The 21,990-nt window shown below is 39.2% G+C and overlaps 1 protein-coding gene across 5 annotated transcripts in view; it reads left to right on the top strand.

Annotated features, from left to right (window-relative positions):
- Positions 1-21,990, top strand: part of CEP126 (centrosomal protein 126) — a 103,992-nt gene that overhangs the window by 25,584 nt on the left and 56,418 nt on the right. For 2 of the 5 annotated variants that reach the window (XM_049614369.1, XM_049614378.1), the window contains exons 3-4: positions 9,968-10,113; positions 16,688-16,799. In XM_049614369.1, coding sequence (XP_049470326.1) covers positions 9,968-10,113; positions 16,688-16,799 — 258 coding nt within the window. Of the gene's footprint in view, positions 1-9,967; positions 10,114-16,687; positions 16,800-21,990 lie in introns of those variants that run through there. The other 3 variants (XM_049614385.1, XM_049614394.1, XM_049614404.1) reach the window with 3 other exon arrangements.

Raw genomic sequence — 21,990 nt, 5'->3', positions numbered from 1 at the left:
AAAAGAACTTCAGTTTTACTTCCTCTTCTGTATTTTATGTATATATTGTCATATTTTATATCTTTATGTTTTTTGAGTTCCCCTTAATTTTTTAGATAAAATTGATTTTACTGCTTTTGTCTTTTAACTTTTTGGCTTTACAAATGATTGCTCTTATACCTTTAGTGTATATTTGCTTTTACTCATGGTATTTTTTCTTTTTATAATTTTCTAATTATGGCCTTTTCATTTACCCTAAAAGAAGTTCCTTTAACATTTATTGTAAGGCTGGTTTCGTAGTAAATTAACTCCTTTAATTTTTGTTTGTCTGGGAAGCTCTTTATCTCTCGTTCTGTTCCGAGTGATAGCCTTGCTAAGCAGAATATTCTTAGTTCTAGGGTTTTTCCTTTTAGCACTTTGAATATATCATGTCACTGCCTTCTGGCCTACAAAGTTTCTGTTGAAAAAAATCAGCCGATGGCCTTGTGGCATTTCCCTCATACATAATTAGTTGCTTCATTTTTGCTGCTTTTTTTTTTCTTTTTTTTTTTCATGTTTATTTGTTTTTGAGAGAGAGAGAGAGACAGAGCATGAGCCGGGGAGGGGCAGAGAGAAAGGGAGACACAGAATCCAAAGCAGGCAGCACAGAGCCTGACACAGGGCCCGAACTCATGAGCTGTGAGATCATGACCTGAGCGAAAGTCGGATGTTCAACCAACTGAGCCACCCAGGTGCTCCCATCTTTGTTGCTTTTAAAATTCTTCCTTGGTTTTTCATCTTTGGTGTTTTAATTATTATGTGTCAGTGTAGAGAGAATTTCATGGGTCCATCTTGTTTGGAACTCTCTGTGCTTCCCAAACCTGGATGTCTGTTTCCTTCCCCAGGTTAGGGAAGTTTTCAGCTATTATTTGTTCCAGTATGCTTTCTGTTCCTTTCTCTCTCTCTTCTCCTTCTGAGATCCCTGTGATGCAAGTATTTGTCTGTTTGATGTTGTCCAAGAGATCCTTTAACCAATCTTTTTGTTTTTCCTCTTTTTGCTGTCGAGCTTAGGAGTTTTTTTTTTTCCATTACCCTGTCTTCCAGATTGCTGATCCATTCTTCTGCATCTTCTAATCTCCTGTTGATTCCTTCTAGTGTATTTTCCATTTCAGTTATTGTATGCTTCAAATCTTGATTGGTTCTTTTTTAATGTTTTCTCTCTCTATTAAAGTTCTCACTTAGTTCAACCACTCTTCTCCAGTTTGGTGAGTATCTTGAAGACCATTACTTTAAACTCTTTATCAGGTAGATTTTTTCTCTCCTCATTTAGTTCTTTTTCTGAGGTTTTGTCTTATTTCACTTGGAGCATATTCCTTTGTCTTAATTTTGCTTGACTTTCTGTGTTTGTTTCTATGAATCAGGTGGAACAGATAATTCTCCTAAACATGCTGGAATGGTCTTGTGTGTCATTGTTCCTTGTGTAGACTGTGCGTGCCTGGTGACTGGAGCTATGTCTGGCATGGGCTGGGGATCCCAGGGCAATCTATGCTGTGACTACCCTGCTGGAATAGCCATAGCTAACGTGGATATGGGCCAGAGTGGGTACAGGGTGCCCTGGTCCCCAAGATCTTTTAAAGCACATGCTATCTAACTGTACTGCTTACTATTACCTGTCTTACCTGTCTTACACTATTACCTGTCGTAATAATGTCACTATTACTATGATGCTCTATAGATCCTCTGTGTCATTGCTTGAAAGTTTTAGCACCTGGCTCTTCTTGCCTCCTTACCGCTGTTCTGCCCAGAATTCGTGATCCCCAAAGACCACCAGGGAGCCGAGTCTGATGCAAAAGCAAAGAGCCTTTATTCGAGCTAGCCCGAGCTCAGTCCCCTACCTGCACTACGCAGCGGTGAGATGCTGGGGAGAGAGAGGGAGTTTCAAAAGGACAAAGGTTTTATTGGGGCCTACAGGCAGTTGGTGAGGTAATGGCTGTGGCCTCAGCCCATTGGCTGGGGAAGGGTCGGGTCGGAGTCCTGTTAGGCAGGTGAGCGGGAGGTTACTCAAGGAGAGGAGGCGTGGTCAAGGTGAAGGACACAGAACAAGATGGAGTCGGCCGGCGTAGGCCCGCCCTTTCAACCACTATTCCAGTGATCATTCTTTGTAATTTCAGTATCTTCATAGATCACCCATTCAACATAGTGACCTATCATTTTCTTGAACTTCACCCATTCAATGGCATCTCACCTCAGCTACCACCAATTATTTCTCCACCTCCAAAATTTCAGTTCCTGGAATCTCAATCTATGATCTGTACCACCTGCCTCTCCGTGTCACTTCCTCCTGTACCCTGAGTTTAGCAATTGTAAGACCCCACCCCAGTCCATCTATCTTATCACCCTTTCTTTGTTATTCTTATCACTTGAGTTCTCACTTCTATTCAAACTGAGCTTCTCACTCCCTGGTTTGTCCCTGTCATTCCCTTGCATATACTTTCAAATCCATTATCATCAGTCTCCACCCCTCAACAACCGCTGTTCTGATTTCTGTCATCAGAATTAGTTGTGCCAGTCCTTGCACTTTTGTTAATGGTTTCTTTTACTTAATGTTGAGATTTACCGATGTCTTTGCCTATATCACTAGTTTATCCCTTTTTTAGTGCTGAGTGGTTTTGCGTTGTAAGGATATATCATAATTTGTTTATCGATTCTCCTATTGATGGACATTAGGTTGTTATAATTGAGGCTATTAATAAAGCTGCCGACTGAAAGATAATTCAAGCTGAAGTTGTAAAACATGAGAGAATCAGTTACTGTAAGACATCTTGTTCTGGACATATGTTTCATTTCCCCTGAGTAGAAGTAGAATTACTAAATCCTAGGGTACATTTGTGTTTATCCATATATGAAACTGTCACAAAGTTTTCTGAAAGGACTAACCATTTTACACACCCACCAGCAATGTCAGTCTTTTTAATTTTAGCTGTATAGTAGATATGAAGTAGTTGTAATTTGGACTCCCCTGCTTACCTATTTTTATGTGATTTTGGTGACATCTCTGTTAAATATTTTGTCCGTTTAAAAAAAAAAATTTTTAACGTTTATTTATTTTTGAGAGAGAGACAGAAACAGAGACAGAGCATGACTAGGGGAGGGGCAGAAAGTGACGGACACAGAATCTGAAGCAGGCTCCAGGCTCTGAGCTGTCAGCACAGAGCCTGCGGCAGGGCTCGAACCCATGAACCGTGAGATCATGACCTGAGCCGAAGTCAGACACTAACCAACTGAGCCACCCAGGCGCCCCATTTTGTCCATTTTTAATTGGATTATTTGTCTTCTTTTTGAGTTGTAAGATTTTTTTATATATTCTGGATATAGTTCCTTTGTCAGAGATATATATTGCAAGTATTTTTTTCCGGTCTATGGCCTGCCTTTTTATTTACTTCATAAAATCTTTCATAAAGCAGTTTTAAGTTTTGATGAAGTATAGTTTGTCAGTTTTTTGTTCTATATTTAGTGATTAAAAAAAAAAAAAAAAAAAAAAAAAGCTTGAGGCACCTGGGTGGCTCAGTCAGTTAAGCATCTGACTTCGGCTCAGGTCATGATCTCTCAGTGGGTTCAAGCCCCATGTCAGGCTCTGTGGTGACAACTCAGAGTCTGGAGCCTGCTTCAGATTCTGTGTCTCCCTCTTTCTCTACCCCTCCCCTGCTTGTGCTCACTCCCTCTCCAAAATAAATAAACATCTTAAAAAAAAATTTTTTTTTAATGTTTATTTATTTTTGACAGAGAGAGACAGAGCATGAGTGGGGTAGGGTCAGAGAGAGAGGGAGACACAGAATCTGAAACAGCCTCCAGGCTCCGAGCTGTCAGCCCAGAGCCCGACACAGGGCTTGAACTCACAGACAGCGAGATCATGACCTGAGCCGAAGTCAGATGTTCAACCGACTGAGCCACCCAGGTGCCCCAATAAACATCTTTTTAAAAAAGTTTATTTAGCAGACACAGTGCAAGTAGGGGAGGGGCAGAGAGAGAGGGAGAGAGAATCCCAAGCAGGCTCCATACTGTCAGCACAGAGCCTGACATGGGGCTCAAAGTCACAAACCGTGAGATATGACCTGTCCAAAATCAAGAGTCGGTTGCTGAAGTGACTTAGCCACGCAGGAGCCCCTATAGATAAAGCTTTTTGTGTACTCCGGAAGACATTTTGTCTATTCCAAAGTTATGAAGAGTGTCTGCTTGTTTCCTTCTGGAAAGTTTCTGGTTTTGGCTTTTAGGCTTACCATCCATATCAGAGTCTGCATCTGTGCTCTTATGTAAGGCTGGGCTTTATTCTTATGAGTTGGTCCAGTTGTTCTAGCAGCATCTGTTGAAAAATGATTCCTTTCTATGTTTAGTGGCCGTGCCACCTTTTTAAAAAATGAATTGGCCGTGGGGTGCCTGGGTGGCTCGGTCGGTTAAGCATCCGACTTCGGCTCAGGTCATGATCTCGTGGTTTGTGAGTTCGAGCCCCGCGTCGGGCTCTGTGCTGACAGCTCAGAGCCTGGAGCCTGCTTCACATTCTGTGTCTCCCTCTCTCTCTGCCCCTTTCTGCTCATGCTGTGTCTCTCTCTGTCTCAAAAATAAATAAACATTAAAAAAAAAAATAAACAATATTTAAAAAAAAATGAATTGGCCATGTGTGCGGGGGTTTATTTCTGTATTCCATATTGTATTCCATTGGTCTGTTTATCCTTACACCAGGACTACACTGCCTCGCTTATTGTGGCATTATGGCAGAGATTTTCAACAACGCTGCTGACATTTTGGATGAGATGTATTATGGGACGTATCCTGGCCTCTACCTACTAGGTACCAATAGTATGCCCAGTGGTGGCACAATTAAAAATGTTTTCAGACATTGCCAAATATTTACTGAGAGGGAAGGGGCAAAATTGCCCCCAGTTGAGAACCACTGTTTCATGGTGAAATAAGGCAGTGCACACCCTCCAGATTTGTTTGCTTGTTTGTTTGGTGTTTACTAATTTTTTGAGAGAGAGATTGTGAGCAGGGGAAGGGCAGAGAGAGGGGGAGACACAGAATCCGAAGCAGGCTCCGAGCTGTCAGCACAGAGCCCAAATGCAGGGCTTGAAGTCATGAACTTTGAGATCATGACCTGAACCAAAGCTCAACTAACTGAGCCACCCAGGCGCCACACCCTCCAGTTTTGTTTTAATTCAAGATTGTTTTGTCTCTTCTTGGTATTTTTTGCTTTTCCATATAAATAACCTGCATGGTTTTGAACATACCATGATGAACATACAGATCAATTTAGAAAGAATTGATATAACAATACTGAGTCTTGTAATACATGAAATCCATGAACACAGTATATTTCTCCTTTCCTCTCTCCTGTTTTTTTCTTTTTGTTGTTGTTTGTATAATTTCTTTTAGCAGTATTTTCTGTTTTCAAAGTGAAGTTCTTACATGGTTTTTTGTTACATAATTCCTAAGTATTTCAAATTCTATGATGCTGTTTTAAATGGATTTAAATTTCATTTTCCATTGTTATATGTAGAAATATCATTGATTTTTCTACATTGACCTTGTATTCTGAGAACTTGTTAAATTCACTCATTAGTTCTAGGAGTTATTTTTAAATTCCTTAGCATATTCTGTTTGTATAATCATGTCATCTGAAATAAAGGGAATTAACTTCATCTTTCCAATTGATGTGCCTTTTGTTTTTATGTTGGCCTTATTGAACTTTTTAGGAGCTCCAGTGTAATGGGGAATAGAGGCAATATAATGAGCTTTTTTGCCTTTTGTCCCTTTGGAGAGGGAAGTATTAACTATTTTACAGTTAACTGTGCTGCTAACTAGGGATTTTTGATAATTGCCCTTTATCAGATTGGGGAGGTTTCCTTTCATTCCTGGTGTGCTGAGAGTTCTTATCATGAACATGTATTCAATATTGTCATACAGCTGTTCTCCTTTATTTGGTCAGTGTGGTTAATTTTACTGATTAACTTTGACATTTATTTATTTGTTTGTTTTAGAGCACGTGAGCAGGGGAGAGGGGCAGATGGAGACAGGGGGAAGAGAGAGAGAGAGAGAGTGTGTCTCAAGCAGGCTCTGTGCCCAGCACAGAGCCTGATGCAGGGTTTGATCCCACAATCCTGAGATCATGACCTGAGCCAAAATCAAGAGTCGGACGGATGCTCAACTGACTAAGCCATCCAGTCACCCCTTTTTATTTTTTACTTATTTTTCTTTTACTGGTTAATTTTGAGATATCAAGTCAGCCTTGCCTTCTAAGGGTAACTCTCATTTGGTGATGTGGGAGTTTTCTTAATAAACTGGTGGATTTTATTTACTAATATTTTGTGAAGGATTTTTGTGTACAGTTTGGTCTGTAAATTTCTTGTAATATCTTTGTGAGGTTTGGAGATCAAGGTTATACAGGCTTTATAAAATATGTTGTGGGTGGTGGGGGGAATGCCTGGCTGGCTCAGTTGGATAAGTGTCTGACTTCAGCCCAGGTCATGATCTCATGTGGGTTTGAGCCCACATAGGGCTCTGTGCTGGCAGCTCAGAGCCTGGAGTCTGCTTCGGATTCTGTGTCTCCCTTTCTCTCTGCCCCTCTCCCACTTGCACTGTGTCTCTCTCAAAAATAAATAAACATTAAAAAAAAATTTTTTAATAAATAAAATATGTTGAGAAAGTGTTTCCTCTACTTCTATACTTGGAAAAAGGTTCTATGATTGTTATTTCTCCTTTAAATGTTTGACAAAAAGTAATAAAAAATCTGAACAGGGAGTTTTCTTTGTAGGAAGCTTACTAATTATAAATTAAATTTATTAATAAAGTTTTTGTATTTTTTTGTCAGTTTTGCTAAGTTGATTCTTTCAAGAAATTGATCCATTTTATCTAAGTTGTTGAATTTATTAGCAGAAAGTTGGTCATATTATTCTTTTAATGTCTGTGGTATTGGTAGTGATAGCCTATCTTTCATTCATGAGAGTGATCATTTTGTTTACTTTTTTTTCTTCACTCTTTTTTTTTTTTTCATTCATCATTCTTGGTAGGAGTTTATTAATTTTACTAAAGTTTTCAAACACAACTTTAGTCTGTGTGGTCTCTATTTTTTAGTTTAGTGTTTCATTGCTTTCTTCTTTTATTCATTCCTTTCTTCTTACCAAAGAATAAAGTTGCACGTCTTCCATCTTCTTAAGGTGGGAACTAAAATCACTGATTTAAAGTTTTTATCTTTTTCCACTGTAGGCATTTAAAGTTATAAATTTCCCTCCGGGGGCGCCTGCGTCGCTCAGTTGATTAGACATTCGACTTAGGCCCAGACCACGGTCTCACGGTTCATGAGTTCAAGCCCCACATCGGGCTTGCTGCTGTCAATGCAGAGTCTGCCTAGGATCCTCTGCTCCCTCTCTTTCAAAATTAAATAAACATTAAAAAAATAATAAGATAAATTTCCCTCTGAACAACTGCACTCAATAAATTTGGTATGCTGCATTTTCATTTTGTTCATTTTGTTTTGCTACTTCCCTTTTGATTTCTTTTTTTTTGACCTATAGCTTATTTGGAAGTATGTTCTTGTTTTATTTTAATTTCCAATTATTGAGCTTTTCTAGATACCATAATTGATTTCTAATATAAATCTATTTTTTAATTGGAGAACATACTCTAAGATTTAAATCTTATGAAATTCATTGGCATTTGTTTTATGGGCCAATGTAAGATTTCTTATGTTGCACTCAAAAAGAATATGTATTGCAATTGTTGGGCCTAAATAGTTGTTCTGTAAATATCAACAAGGTCAAGGTAGTTGATAGTGTTGTTCAAATCTGTATTCTTACTGATATTTTTTTTGTGACTGTTCTATCAATTATTGAGAGGTATGTTGCAATATGCAACTACAATCATGGATTCATCAGTTTCTCCCTTTAGTTCTTTGCTTCATGTATTTTGAAGGTCTCTTATTAGGTACATACATATTTATGATTTTTATGTAGTCCTGATGAACTGACCCTTCTATCATTATGAAATACTGTTTTCATCTCTGGTAATACTCCCTGTCTTAATGCCTACTTTGTCTGCTATTAATTTAGTAAATGTCTTCTACTGTTTCATCCTTTTGCTTTCAACCTGTCTGTGTTTGTGGAAATCCTCTTGTGTCTTGGTTATATTCAGTCTAGCAAGTGCTAAATCAGAAACTGTGAAGAACTGTATAGGATCTGAGGTTTTGACAAGCAAGCTAATTTTTCTGGCTTACCACTATTTCGTATGTATTGTGGCAGGCTGAAAGAAAACAAACTGTGTATCACTCGTGGAAAAAGCGTAGCCAAAGCAATGTCTTGTGTCAGTTTCCTAGTCTACTCCCCAAAGGGCAATGCTGTGAGGGCCAGATGGCTCCTGCACAGAGTAGGAACTAGTTCATTACAGACTAAGAACCACGACACGTGGAAACTACATGGCCGCTGCTATCCCCCTCTTCAGAGAGAAGGAAACCTTATGTTTGATCTGGAGTGTAAGCACTCTTTGGAGAAGAGAGAGATCTTTATCTTCGCTACCCCATGTCTCCAGGAAGGGAGACCTTTCTTTGCTTTACTATACTACACTGTCTACATGCACACTCTTAAGTTGGCTGTGAATGTCTTCATTCAGAGAACCTGGGCTGTGCAGAAATACGAAATATTTACAGAGAACTGTCTCCCAAAAACAAGACTCTGCCTTGTGTTTAGTCTTTTTACATCTAATAATTCTTAAAGCAGTTTGATGTAGGTCTCTCATTTAACTATGTTTTCTATCAATTCTATTTTTTTTTCTCTTGTTTCTTCCTTTCCTGCCTCCCTTTGAGTTAGTCAAAAAATTTTCAATTTTACTTTTTTTTTAGTGGCTCCTCTAGGCATTATAATATTCATTCTTAACTATTTAGAGTTATAACTGGACCATTTCACATAAATATAAGGATCCTTCAACTTTATGATTCTATTAGTCCCACCCCCATGTTGGCATCCTTTTGCTCATGGACTTCTTTATGTCTGCATGTTACGAAGTTCACAATACAGTGTTGTAATTGTTGCGTCAAACCCACTATCTCCTACCTACCACTGGGGTAAGACCACTTAAATATACGTATCCCTACTTCCCGGAAGTGTACTTCCCTAAATCTGAGTTATTTAGAATAGAATAATGCTCCAGCCAGTGAAGGCCTTTGGAAGGATGGTTAATAGTAATGCATGGAACTAAAAATCTTAAAGACTTCTTACCTACCACCTCTCAGCCCCATGCTTTCTGAAGAGGAGAACCACTTGGCAGTTTCTCAACCAGTGAATTGCAAGCCTCCTTTTCCATTTTTTTCATTGTCTAGCAAATAATTATTGAAACACACACACATATATTTTTCACAAGCAAAATTAATTTTTTGAAACAGATGAAACTAGAGAATATAAACTCAAGTGCCCAGGTGCAATCAGAAATAAATGAAATAGGAAAGTTAAGAAAAATAGGGAATGTGTGAATAGGAGTTCATACTTGACAAATCTTACATATTTTCCAGAGGAGGTGGAAATCAAGATTTTTACGTAAATTGCATGGATTTTTAGCATACTTCAGACTTATCATGACAGCCAATTTTAAACTTTTGGTCTAAAAGACAAAAAGAAATATACAGCATTGTCCTGACTGCCCCATAATTTGTAAGACTGATTCTTTCACCAATGAATTAGCTCTTCACATTCCAGAAAATAGTAAAGAATGCTTCCACAGCAGGCTTTGGGAGGTGGAAACATGTATGTAGGCCTGCCAGGCCTGGATAAGGTTCTGGAATTACCACATATAAAGATATTAAAATTCTTAGCTAAGGGCCTTTTTTTTTTAATTTGTTTCTAAGTAAGTAGACTTTTGAAATATGAAAACATCACTGTATAATAAATCACTAGTTTGAAGCTATTTTCTGTATTGAGATTTTTAAAATTTAATCCCTAATTCAGTTATCTACTTTGTGTTTTAAATATAGAGCTTTTGAAGAGAAACGAAAAGAACAAGAAGAAAGAGAACAACAAATCAGAGAACAAATACTTCAACAAAGAAAAGAGAAGTTTGAAGAAGTCACTGAAAAATTCCAACGTGCCCATATTCCTCTTTCACAACGGAGGAGAGCAGGTACCTTAATCTCTAGAACAATTTGAGAACAAAAATGAAAGTTATATCTAATATTCAATATTCAATATTGAGTAGGCAGTAAAATGATAAGAAAGAAAATATAGGGACACATGGGTGGCTCAGTCAGTTGAGCGTCCAACTCTGACTCAGATCATGCATGATCTCACAGTTTTTGAGTTCAAGCCCTGTGTTGGGCTCTGTGCTGACAGCTCAGAGCCTGGAGCCTGCTTCAGATTCTGCGTCTTTCTCTCTCTCTGTCCCTCCCCTGCTTGCCCTCTTTCTCCCCCTCAAAAATAAACATTAAAAAAGAAAATTAAAAAAAAAAAAAAAGAAAGGAAGTATAAATTCAAACTAAAAAAATATGCCTTTGAGTAATAAGGTTTTAACCAAGTGAAAAATTGTAATTTGATTTAGCTTTAACTTGGAGAATATTTTGTTGGCTCTATTAGTAAATTTTGAAAGCTTGCAAGTTTGATTCTACTATATCCTGGCTCACAATACTTTGTCTTTTTAAAACTGATTTAGTAAAAAGAAAATTTAACATTTAGGTTCAGTAAATTAGTGTCACATTCATTCTGGTATTTTATTCACATTTTGGTTCAAATTCCTGTTTGAGAAACATTTAAATAAAAATAAAGTGTACAAAGTGATACAATCCAACAATCTGAGACCTGGAACCTATTAAGAATCTAAATATGAGTATGGTTGATTCTTTGGTATCACATCTACATTTTTTATACCTTAAATAGCAACACAGAATTAAGAATAAAATGTCAAAGCTTCAAAAAGAAAAGGACAGGCAGAACCTTTATGTTCAACAAACATACGTTGTACTACATTGTACTTAGCCCTGGGCTGAGACAGAGAGAAATCTAGTCCTACTCTACCATTAAAGATCTCACAGCTTATTTTGGAGGTGAGAATAATGTAAACAATGTCAATAAATAAACTGATGATTGCTGTGGTAACAAAATATGTGAAGCTCTGTGTGAACACAGAAGGAAGAAAACTACAGCTGTACAGGGACATCAAGGACATTATCCCTGAAAAAATGACTTAATTTGAATCTTGAAGAATGAGCATTTTGCCATGCATAGAGAAAAAAATTTTTTAATCCCCAATGGAAGGAAAAGCTTTCGTAAATAAATTATGTATTTTGGTGTATCCTGAAGCATAGGGTGGGGAAAAAGTGGAGAAAAATGAATGTAAGTCTAAAAAACTAAGTTAGAACCAGGACCCAAAGAGCTTTGCATATCATGCTAGGAATTTTGTCTTTCTCCAAAATGCAATCCACTTAAAGGTTTTTAATTGAAGGGGCACCTGGATGGCTCAGTCGGTTAAGCGGCCGACTTCAGCTCAGGTCATGATCTCACGGTCCGTGGGTTCGAGCCCTGTGTCAGGCTCTGTGCTGAAAGCTCAGAGCCTGGAGCCTGTTTCAGATTCTGTGTCTCCCTCTCTCTGACCCTTCCCCGTTCATGCTCTGTCTCTCTCTGTCTCAAAAATAAATAAATGTTAAAAAAAAAAAAAATTAAAAAAAAAAAAAAAAAAGGGTTTTTAATTGAAAATGAAGCCATTACTGTGTCTGTCACAGTGGGTAAGGGCAGGTGGTAACACCATTAAAAATAATAACAGCTTAAATATGGCAGGGTTTATTTCTCCCTCTGATAATATGAAGTCCTGAGGTAGGCAGTCACAGCTCATTTGGGGACTGTGCAGTGTCACTGGGAACCCCAATGCCTCTGTCTCTCAGCTCAACTATTCTTAGTTTGTGATTTATATCTTCACCCTCATGGTCACATTGCACCTGCCAGATCTCCAGCCATCATGCCATGTTGTAGGCATGAAGAAGGAAGAATTGTAAAGGAAAAAAGGTTGTACCTCTGAGCTCCTTTTAAATTATGTTCCTAGAAATAGCCATTTGTCTGCTTAGTGTAATTTATAATTGGCAACTTCATGTGCAGGGGGTACTGAAAAATGAAAAAAAAATTTTTTTAAGGCTCTATTGCTACTCTCTAACTATTAATGTAGGGTCTGTTGCCAAGGAAGAAAGGGAAAATGGATATTGGGTGGGAAACTTGGGGTCTCTACTATAATTAGATTTGTTTGTTAGAAAGATAATTACAGTTACAACATGGATGTTGGGTTCCAGTAAAGACACTGAAGTAGATAGACTAGTATGAGACTATTTCGTTATTTGTGGCAAGAGAGGTCCAGCTGCTAAATTAAAACACTGTACTGGATGTGGAGGCAAGTGGTAATATATTCAGGAGATGTAATCAGTAGATTTCAGTTACGATCAATGGAAAGTGCCAAGGGTCCAGGTAGAGAACAGTGCCCTAGGGATTTTGCAGAGAGCCTCACACGTTTTTAGACATTTTTACAGAATTAATGATTTTGGTAGATGATCATATTAATCAGGGTTATGGATGAATCAGATTACAAGTGTGAATGATCATTAAGTTTTAAATGTATTGATTTTGAGCCTCCTTTGGCTTGTCCAAATGGAGAAATCAAATCAGCAACTAGAAATGTGGGTCTGAAACTTAAGAACAAGATACAGAATAGAGATGTATATATTTAAGAGTCACTAATGAATGGATATATAGTTGATAAATGAAGCCATGGGAAAGGTAAACTAAACAACAGGATATAGACCATAGATTGAGGGTAGGGCCTAAAATAGAATCTTAACACATACCAGTGTATACTGTAGGTAGAGCAAGAAAAACCAAAAAATGGATTTTGAGAACTAGTTGTCAAAATTAAAATATATATGTAAAACCTTGGTTTGTGAGCAGAATTTGTTCCGGACACATGCTTATAAACCAAAGCACTCGTATGCCAAAGTGAATTTCAAGAACCATTGGCTCAGTTGTGATCATGTGACATTTGGCATCACTCCTTTATCTTGCAACGAGTTGCAACAAGTGCAAGCCACTCATTTATCTAGTTAAAATTTATTAGAGAAATCTCCTCATCTTGCGGAACACTCACAGAACAAGTTCCCCGCAATCCAAAGTTTTACTGTATTTACATTTGCTTGTATTTGCATAAAGAAACAGTGAAAGAATATACAAGTGACCAAGGAGAGCAAGACTTCCAAATATATCATGTATATTTTTCACTTCTGAGTATGAATATGTCATCTATGCAAAATGTCAAAATAAATTTTTAAAAAAAAATTTTTTTTAACGTTTATTTATTTTTGAGACAGAGAGAGACAGATCATGAACGGGGGAGGGTCAGAGAAAGAGGGAGACACAGAATCTGAAACAGGCTCCAGGCTCTGAGCGGTTAGCACAGAGCCCGATGCGGGGCTCGAACTCACGGACCTTGAGATCATGACCTGAGCCGAAGCTGGACGCTTAACCGACTGAGCCACCCAGGCGCCCCTGTCAAAATAAAATTTTAAGAAAAGCCAGTGCTATCAGTGAAGAGCAAGAACAAAGCTATGAAAGACTACTACTTAATTGACTGTTAGTTCACTTTATTCCCAAACCCTGAAGGCTAACCGCAAGCTCACCAGGAAGCCTGGTGGTCGGCTCTTCCCCGTGCTACAAAGAAGGGCAGCAGGCTGGGGGTTTGAATGAGGTCAGAAAACCGTTGGAGTGAGCATATTAGGGTAGAAGAACTGGAAAAACCAGAGCTCCTGGGCTAAATGAAGGAATGCAGCTGTGGTCTGCAGTAAGACTTGAAAAATAACAGGCTTCCAGTATCCCCAGCGCATGAGGGGTGGTAACCAGGAGTCGTTAGATTAACAGCAACAAGAAGCAGTCATGGGTGGTCGTACACTGATCTAAGGTAGTTTTCATTTTCTGCAGTATAACTGACATATAATATCCTATTCATTTCAGGCATGCATCTTTGTGATTCTTTATTTTTATACGTTATTAAATGATCCTGACAATAAGTCTAGTTCCATCTGTCACCACACAAAATTATTACAGCGTCACTGACTATTCTCCCTGTGCTGTACATAACATCCTCATGACTTACTTATTTCATAACTGGATGTCTATACCTCTTAATCCAACCCCCCAACCTATCTCACACTTCACCAGCCCCTCAACCTTTGCCCTCCCTAGTAACAGTTTGTTTCCTCTCTCTGTGAGTCTGTTTGTTTTGTTCATTTGGTTTGTTCTGTTTAGATTCCACATGTAAGTGACATCATACAGTATTTGTCCACTGTCTGACTTATTTCGCTTAGCATAATGCTCTCTAGGTCCATTACATTGTCTCAAATGGAAAGATTTCATTCTTTTTTGATGGCTAAATAATATTCCATAATGTATATATACCACATCTTCTTTTTTCTTGAATTTTTTTTAACATTTATTTATTTTTGAGAGATAGAGCATGAGTGGGGCAGGGGCACAGAGAGGGAGACACAGAATCCGAAGCAGGCTCCAGACTCCTAGCTGTCGGCACAGAGCCCAATGCGGGACTCAAACTCACCAAACTGTAAGATCATGACCTGAGCCGAAGTCGGACATTTAACCAACTGAGCCACTCAGGAGCCCCAGTATACCATATCTTCTTTATCCATTCATCTATCAGTGGACACAGGTTGCTCCCATTTCCTGGCTGTTGTAAATAATGCTGGGGTGAACATACAGGTACATCTGTCTCTTCGATGTAATGTCTTTGTTGACCTGAGTTAGCATTAAAATTAGTGTTTAGGCTCTCTTTGATAGGCATCAAGTGGTGAAGGTTAATAAAAGCAAGTCTCAGACTCTAATCTTGTATGACTAGACACAGAACATTCATACAGCTTGTTCAGTGAGCTGAATAAAGTCCCAGCTTTCTGTCCTTGTAGGTACTCTAACTATACCTTCTATGAGAGGTCTGCCGAGATACACACAGCCACATTCCAGAGACAGAACTGTGCCATCTGGCATTGGACATTGAGAAATGTTCCTGTATTAACGGTCAGACACAAGCCTGAGTAGACATCAAGACTCAGAGATCATCGATAGGGTAAAGGATATAGACCTCCCTGCATTCTTATTCCCTGTTCATGTAAAGGTAGGGAGTGATTAAAATATATTTATGAAAATGCACTTGTCTTGAATACCTTTAATTTCAACAAAGAAATCCCATTTTTAACATTCAACAAGATATTCACCAGGCTGTTCTTTTCACCAACAAAAACCCATGTTAGACATTGAGTATACCAATTAGAAAACCAGTTGATATATAACACTTGACAATATCTGCCTCAAAAGGATTGGTCCTTTATGATTAGAATATCCTGCAAGCCCTGTCATACAGCTGTATTCATCAGAATATTATGCCATCACCTCTTAATTAGGGAAATGGACTGTCTCTAGAGTTCCGTCTATGAACTAAAGCGTACATAATAATGTACTGGCTTTGCTTTAGAATTTTAAGGTAAATAACAAAGATTGCAATAATGAAAAAGCCTGAAAACATACAGGGTTTTTAAAGGAGAAGGGGGAAAGACAGTTTGGAGGTGTCTGTAGAGAGCTAGAAAGTCAGCTACCCTACCTCCAGGCCTTGAGTTTTCTGTAGTATGTGATGCAAAATAATGCAAAATAATGCCTCCATTTAAGCAGGTGAGTTTCCATTTAAGACAGCTGAGTTTCAACTTGACCACATAAGTGAAAGGGTATTTCGAGAAGTAGGAGAGGTTGAGTACGTTGAGACCAACGTGCCCAGCCAAAGGGCTTTACAAAGTGGCTACTACGCACGCAAAGTAGAGTTGGGTAAGAGGTTGTACTGTGTAGCATGTCAACGAACGTCCACATGGTCTATGACCTCGAACAAGATACTTACCTTCTCTATGCCTCAGTTTCCTCCATTGCAAAATGGAGATTCAAAGAGCATCTGCCTCACAGGCTGTAGTGAGGATTACATTTGTTACAACATGCTCAAAAATAATGTCTGTAATGGTAAGTGCTCAGTAAACATCAGCTGGTGTTTTTATACCTTCCCCTTTTCTTCATAAGAATATTAATAAATTTTGTCAGAAATTTATGGAGTCATGAGATCAAATACAGTGTGGTTTGCATGCCGGGATGAAGGGCCTGAACATTTCTCAGTTTTTTTTCCAGATAAATATTCTTAAAATTGGTGACGTGAATTTTGAGGTCACAGTTTCTCTTTGGGTAATTAAATATCTAAATTTAAAATATTTACACTATTCTAAAAAATATTTTCTTTTTTCAAAAGTTTTAAAGTAGTATTTATTGGGGCGCCTGGGTGGCTCAGTCGGTTGAGCGGCCGGCCTCAGCTCATGTCATGATCTCACAGTTCATGAGTTCGAGCCCCGTGTTGGGCTCCGTGCTGACAGCTCGGAGCCTGGAGCCTGTTTCAGATTCTGTGTCTCCCTCTCTCTGACCCTCCCCCATTCATGCTCTGTCTCTCTCTGTCTCAAAAATAAATAAAAACGTTAAAAATAAATAAATAAAAAAATAAAAGGAAGAGTTGCTTTAATAAATAAATAAATAAATAAATAAATAAATAAATAAAAATAAAGTAGTATTTATTATTGACCAGTTAGAATAGAAGATGAAGTGATTCTATACTATTTGATTTTTCTTTATTCTCTTAGCTTTTCAAAAACCAGTTCCTCCTTTGGAAGAAGCCCTCAAACAAATTCAGGAATCCAACTTAAAATCAGAAGTAAACCTTCCCTCTTCCCATAGACCAACAGTAAATTGGAGGTAAGTAATGTATTATTATTATGTATAATTATTAATATGTAATAATTAAATAGCTTTCTATTACTGAGTTTGTAGGCCATTTCATCAGTTACTCCTCACCCTTGTAGAGTTTAATGTTTTATTTTCACAGATTAAATTAAGGTAGAGTAGAATATAAATTGCTTCCAGAATAAGGCAAAATTCTAATTTATTGTCTTGGTATTACAGTGCTGCCTATGTTGAATAAATTTCTATGGAAACTATCATTCAAGCCATTTTAAAATATTGATGTTCATTATTTATCTTCACTGCAAGGAAAAAATAGTGTTGAATTGTAGTGATATATTTTTAGATAAAAGGAGTAACTGTATGGGAAAAATGGGTGTTTCCTCATGGAGAATCTTTCCTGGGTGTCTTGAAAAAGGCAATGGCTTATGGTTCCTCTCCAGGGGCTTAAATGAATTATTAGAAGCAATAGAGTCGATCAACCAATCACACAGTGCCCTGTGACATCTTTTATGTCTCCATTTATTTATTATAAATGTTTATTAAAGCTACCACTTGCATAACATTAGTCAGGCTTCGTAAAGGGGATATGGGGAAGAAGAACGTGGTAAAATACAATTCCTAGTGTACAATCTAGGAGAGAAGTGTAATACTTCAAAAAGTATAGACTAGTACCCCAAGAGTAATGATAATAATATGTAATATTTATTTATATAAAGACATTTACAATGGAGACATTAATTAATGTTTATATTTTGCTGTACATAATGTTATTTACTAAAGTACTTCCATTTTTAGAATATCTGTGGCCAGTAGTTCCCTTGATCAGAGCTAAGAACAATTCATTTTCTCAGTCTTCACTGTAGTTGAGGAAAGACCTCATGGAATAGAAGATTCTTCAACAAAGCATTGAAGAGACTAGGGATTAATTATGAAATGAGTGAGCCCTGGTACTCCGGACAGAGAGGGATGAGTGTGTGTGCAGGACAAGAGTGGTAGAAGGAGTGATGTGCTCTGGGAAGGAGAGCACGTGGAATGCCAGAGCACAGAATCCCAGTAGCCTGTCCAGGCAGGGGATTGGAGGGGTAAATGCGTCTGTGCACTAAGGAGTGCACACTTTATCCTGAGAGTTCGAGACGAGTCAGTGAAGGATCTTAAGTAGAAGGGGGGTAAGATCAGCTTTTCTCTTTTATCATTTATCATTCCAATCTACACATGTGGATAATGGGTTAGAAGAGGACAAAACAGGAGGCTATTCCAATATATGTCATTGAAATTATATGAGTTCATAGTTCGAGAGAAAGATATAGGCTTAAGTTGATTCAACACAGCTCACGGATGAGATGCAGCCATGGAGAGTGTGTACCGTGATGGCAGGTGTAGGGCAGAGCCCTGAAGAATAGCAACATTTAAGGATGTAGAAAACAGGCCCACAAATAGGAACAGAAGGTTGATGTAGGACGGGACAGGGTGGGATCATGCAAACTAAAGAAGTGTGGAGTTTCCTGGAAAAAAAGCAAGCAGAGTTCAAATGGCTTCCAGTGAGTTAGTGACATAAAAACTTGTTACCCTGACATGAAACAGGTGGCACATAAAAAAGGGGTGACAGAAAAGAGGTGGATAAAGGAAGTGCAAAGCCAACAAAGAATGATGAAGTGCCCCAGGTACTGAGAATAGGATCAGCATGACCGTGACCACCTCGGAGCTGAACCGGAAGCTCTGCAGCTGCTGTGAAAGAGGGCTGCTAGCCAGCCCGTGGTCCCGGATAGGGGAGCATTGCCAGGGGCAGAGGTCAGGCTAAAAGGACAGTTCTCAAGTGCCTCTTCCCTCTGTCGTCCTGTCTCTTGTGCTTCCCATCAACCAAACTGAGCCATAAATCAGAAGGCAAAGGATCATTTAGTATCTGCCAAGCAGAGAGAAGTGGAGAAGCCCAGAAAGTGAATCTGGAGGGGAAATGACAGTGTCCACTATAGAAGCAGTGCGTCTAGGGGCGCCTGGGTGGCTCATTCGGTTAAGCCGCCGACTTCGGCTTAGGTCATGATCTCGCGGTCCGTGAGTTTGAGCCCCGCGTCGGGCTCTGTGCTGACAGCTCAGAGCCTGGAGCCTGTTTCAGATTCTGTGTCTCCCTCTCTCAGACCCTCCCCTGTTCATGCTCTGTCTCTCCCTGTCTCAAAAATAAATAAAAAACGTTAAAAAAAATTTTTTTAAAAAGAAGCAGTGCGTCTACTATATTTCACAATAAAAAAGTCACAGTGGTGACTCTGTCAGAGTAGTTTCAGTGAAGTGATAGGCAAAGGAAAGAGATTACTAGAAGTTGAAAAGACACGGAGAGCAAGAAAGTAAAGATAAGAAGCGTAGTTTGTCTTCAAAAGGAAAAGAGTGATAGAACGATAGCCAGAAAAGATGTAGGGCCCAGTCAGATCCCACAGACTGATGAGTAACAGAACGTGGTCTAGAAAGACAGAGGAGGGCAAGCATGTGGAGCATCTTATGTACCTACTTTGAGCTAGACGAGGATTAGCATGGGTTACACTATGAGTGAGATGTGGTTCTCCTCTCGGGAAAGGTTTGCAGTTAACGTTAGAACACACACGTAACACTGTGTAAGGGGAGCTGTTACGGGAATATTAGCCAAGTGGCAACGTATGAATCTTGAAGTTGGAAAGAAGTCCTAAAGGATGGGTGCACGTTGTCTCATGAAGAAGCAGAGGCCGAGTGTAGGCCTGTTCAGGCCTGCAGTGTGGTAGGAGGAAATAGGACTCGCTCAGAGAGATGGGACTGTAAGGTGTGTTGCCGGAAGCACAGGAGATGGTCCAGAAAATGGACTGAAATTGAATGTGAAATGTTTTTATTTCTGGCTAGGAAGTTTGAGGTTTGTTCTATAACTAGTAGAGAACCCATGCAGGTGATCGATCAGGGAGTGATCTCATCCTCTGTTGTTTTAGAAAGATAACTGGTATGAGTGTTGGAGAATGAAAAGGATGGAGAGACATTGAAGGCAAAGGGCACAAGACGAAATTAATGGGATGATCCCAAGGAGAGGTCGTCACTGCCAATGCTGGACTAGTACAATTTTGTATAGCGAGGAAATGATAGATCTGTTAAAGAATATAAATATTTTGAGTGATTAGAAGGAAAGGATGAGAGAAGAAGAAATGAAAATGCCTTTTCACAAAACAGAGAAGTGACATAAAGAAATAAGAGTTTAAGAATGTTGATCAACTAGACATATACAAATTGGAGCACAGAGTGATTAGTGGCAGGAAAATCAGGAGGCACAGCCATGAATTTAAAAGGACTTTTGTTAAAAGAAAGTTGAAAACAAAGAAGGAAAAGACATTTCATAGAAATAGATAATAGAAATTAGATTATGAGTGTATGAGGGAATAAAGAAAATGAAAAAAACGAAATCAAAAGGAACTGAAATTTTGAGGTAATTTGGTGACTTTAAAAAGAAACAAAATGAAACAGTACTGGTTTGGTGAGATATTGCTGAATTTCATTTGAGGCTTCTAGGGGCGCCTGCATGGCTCAGTCGGTTAAGCCTCCGACTTAAGTTCAGGTCACAATCTTGCGGTTCATGAGTTCGAGCCCCACGTCGGGCTCTGTGCTGACAGCTCAGAGCCTGTATCCTGCTTCGGATTCCATCTCCCTCTATTTCTCTGCCCTTCACCCAGGTGTACTCTGTCTGTCAAAAATAAACATTTTTTTAAAAATTTTTAAAATAAATAAATTTCATTTGAGGCTTCTGAATTGAGGGGATAAATATCCAAGTAGAAATGTATAAAAACAATTTGACCTAAAATGAAATGAGAGATCAAGCTATAGAAATACATTTGAAAGTCATGATTATGTATATTGTTGCTTGTTACATGTACTAGTGTCTCCCCAACCAGATGTGATAAAGGCTAGATGTCACACGTGCAGGTGCTGTGCCGGTGGTGTTCCTGGCTCAGTGCTGTGCATGTTGGAGGCGTTCAGTAAATACTTGGAGTGGAGAGACATACGTGAACACTCCTCAGAGAGTATGAGCTTGATCTGAAGCTTAATTGACGAGGAGGGTATTCAGGAAAGGCAAACACTGGGAGGGAACCACAGACGAGGGAACAAGTCATGTGTGGAAGGGCATGATGCCATGAAAGAGCATGTTGTGTTACGGGACTGAGCGCAGTTCGGCCCGTCCAGTGTGCGCACAGAGAGGAGTTGGGGCAGATAGGCTGGCTGAAAGGAAGCCACAAGTTAACTCATCAAGGGCCTTGTTAAAGAGTCTGTCCTAAAAACAGTTACTGAATGAAACATTCCACGTGTATACTTCAGAATGACTGTCAGAATGGACAAAAGTAGGGTAAGGCTAATGGTGGGAAAATCAGGTCAAGTGATACTTAGTGAAAATGAAGACCTCGTGAGAGCTGTTTAGGAGGTGGAATCGAACTGGAACCAGGGGTTCAGGAGGAGTGAAAGGGATGGAGATTGGTCAGTTACGAGGTAGTGACACCATTTATCAAAAGGAGTGTTAAGGAAGGAGAGGCTTAAGGGACAGAACAACTGGCAAGAGGATAGCAAACTGTCGGGACACATGTAGGATATTCCCAAGCCAGTTCTCATGGTTAGAAATCTCAGCCACAAATATAGATGTGATCGTTGCCAACAAATGGATGGAATTAAAGACGTGGCTCATGAGTTCAGCTAGGCCATCGGACTCCCACAGCTACAGCAAGCCGAGTTTGGCTTCACTTAGAGGACAGAGCGCACTTCATGGCAACGGACAAGATTCTGTTTCAATAGGAGGAGTCCTCGTGGCTCAGCACAAAGCGGTCAGTCTTTGCTATGCCCCTCGCCCCTCAAGTGACATCTCGGCTGTAAGGAAACAAGGTCCCAGTGGGTGGGTGTAGAGCCACCCTGGCAGAAACCCCATCTTCCAAACAGGAACCAGTATTTCTGGCGATGGCTCCAGAGCAGCAATGCCACTGAGGTCCATGTGAGACACATGTCCAGGTACACGAGTTACCACACTCAGGGAAACCCAGAGCTGTAGCTTGATGTCAGCTAGCTGTGGTGTATCCAACCAGTCCTCTGGATTGTACGCAGGGTAGGGACGGAGAAGCAAGGAAGTGGGTCATGTGACTCTCAAAAATCCCAGCAAGATAAAAAAAGTGATTCTTTCTGTCAAGAGTACAGCTTGTAAAAACTCACCAAAATGCATAGT

The sequence above is a fragment of the Panthera uncia genome, chromosome D1 (assembly GCF_023721935.1).
Source record: "Panthera uncia isolate 11264 chromosome D1, Puncia_PCG_1.0, whole genome shotgun sequence".
In the NCBI taxonomy this organism is placed as follows: domain Eukaryota; kingdom Metazoa; phylum Chordata; class Mammalia; order Carnivora; family Felidae; genus Panthera; species Panthera uncia.
Note: the sequence above shows the minus strand (reverse complement) of the source record. Positions and strands in the feature narration are given on the sequence as shown.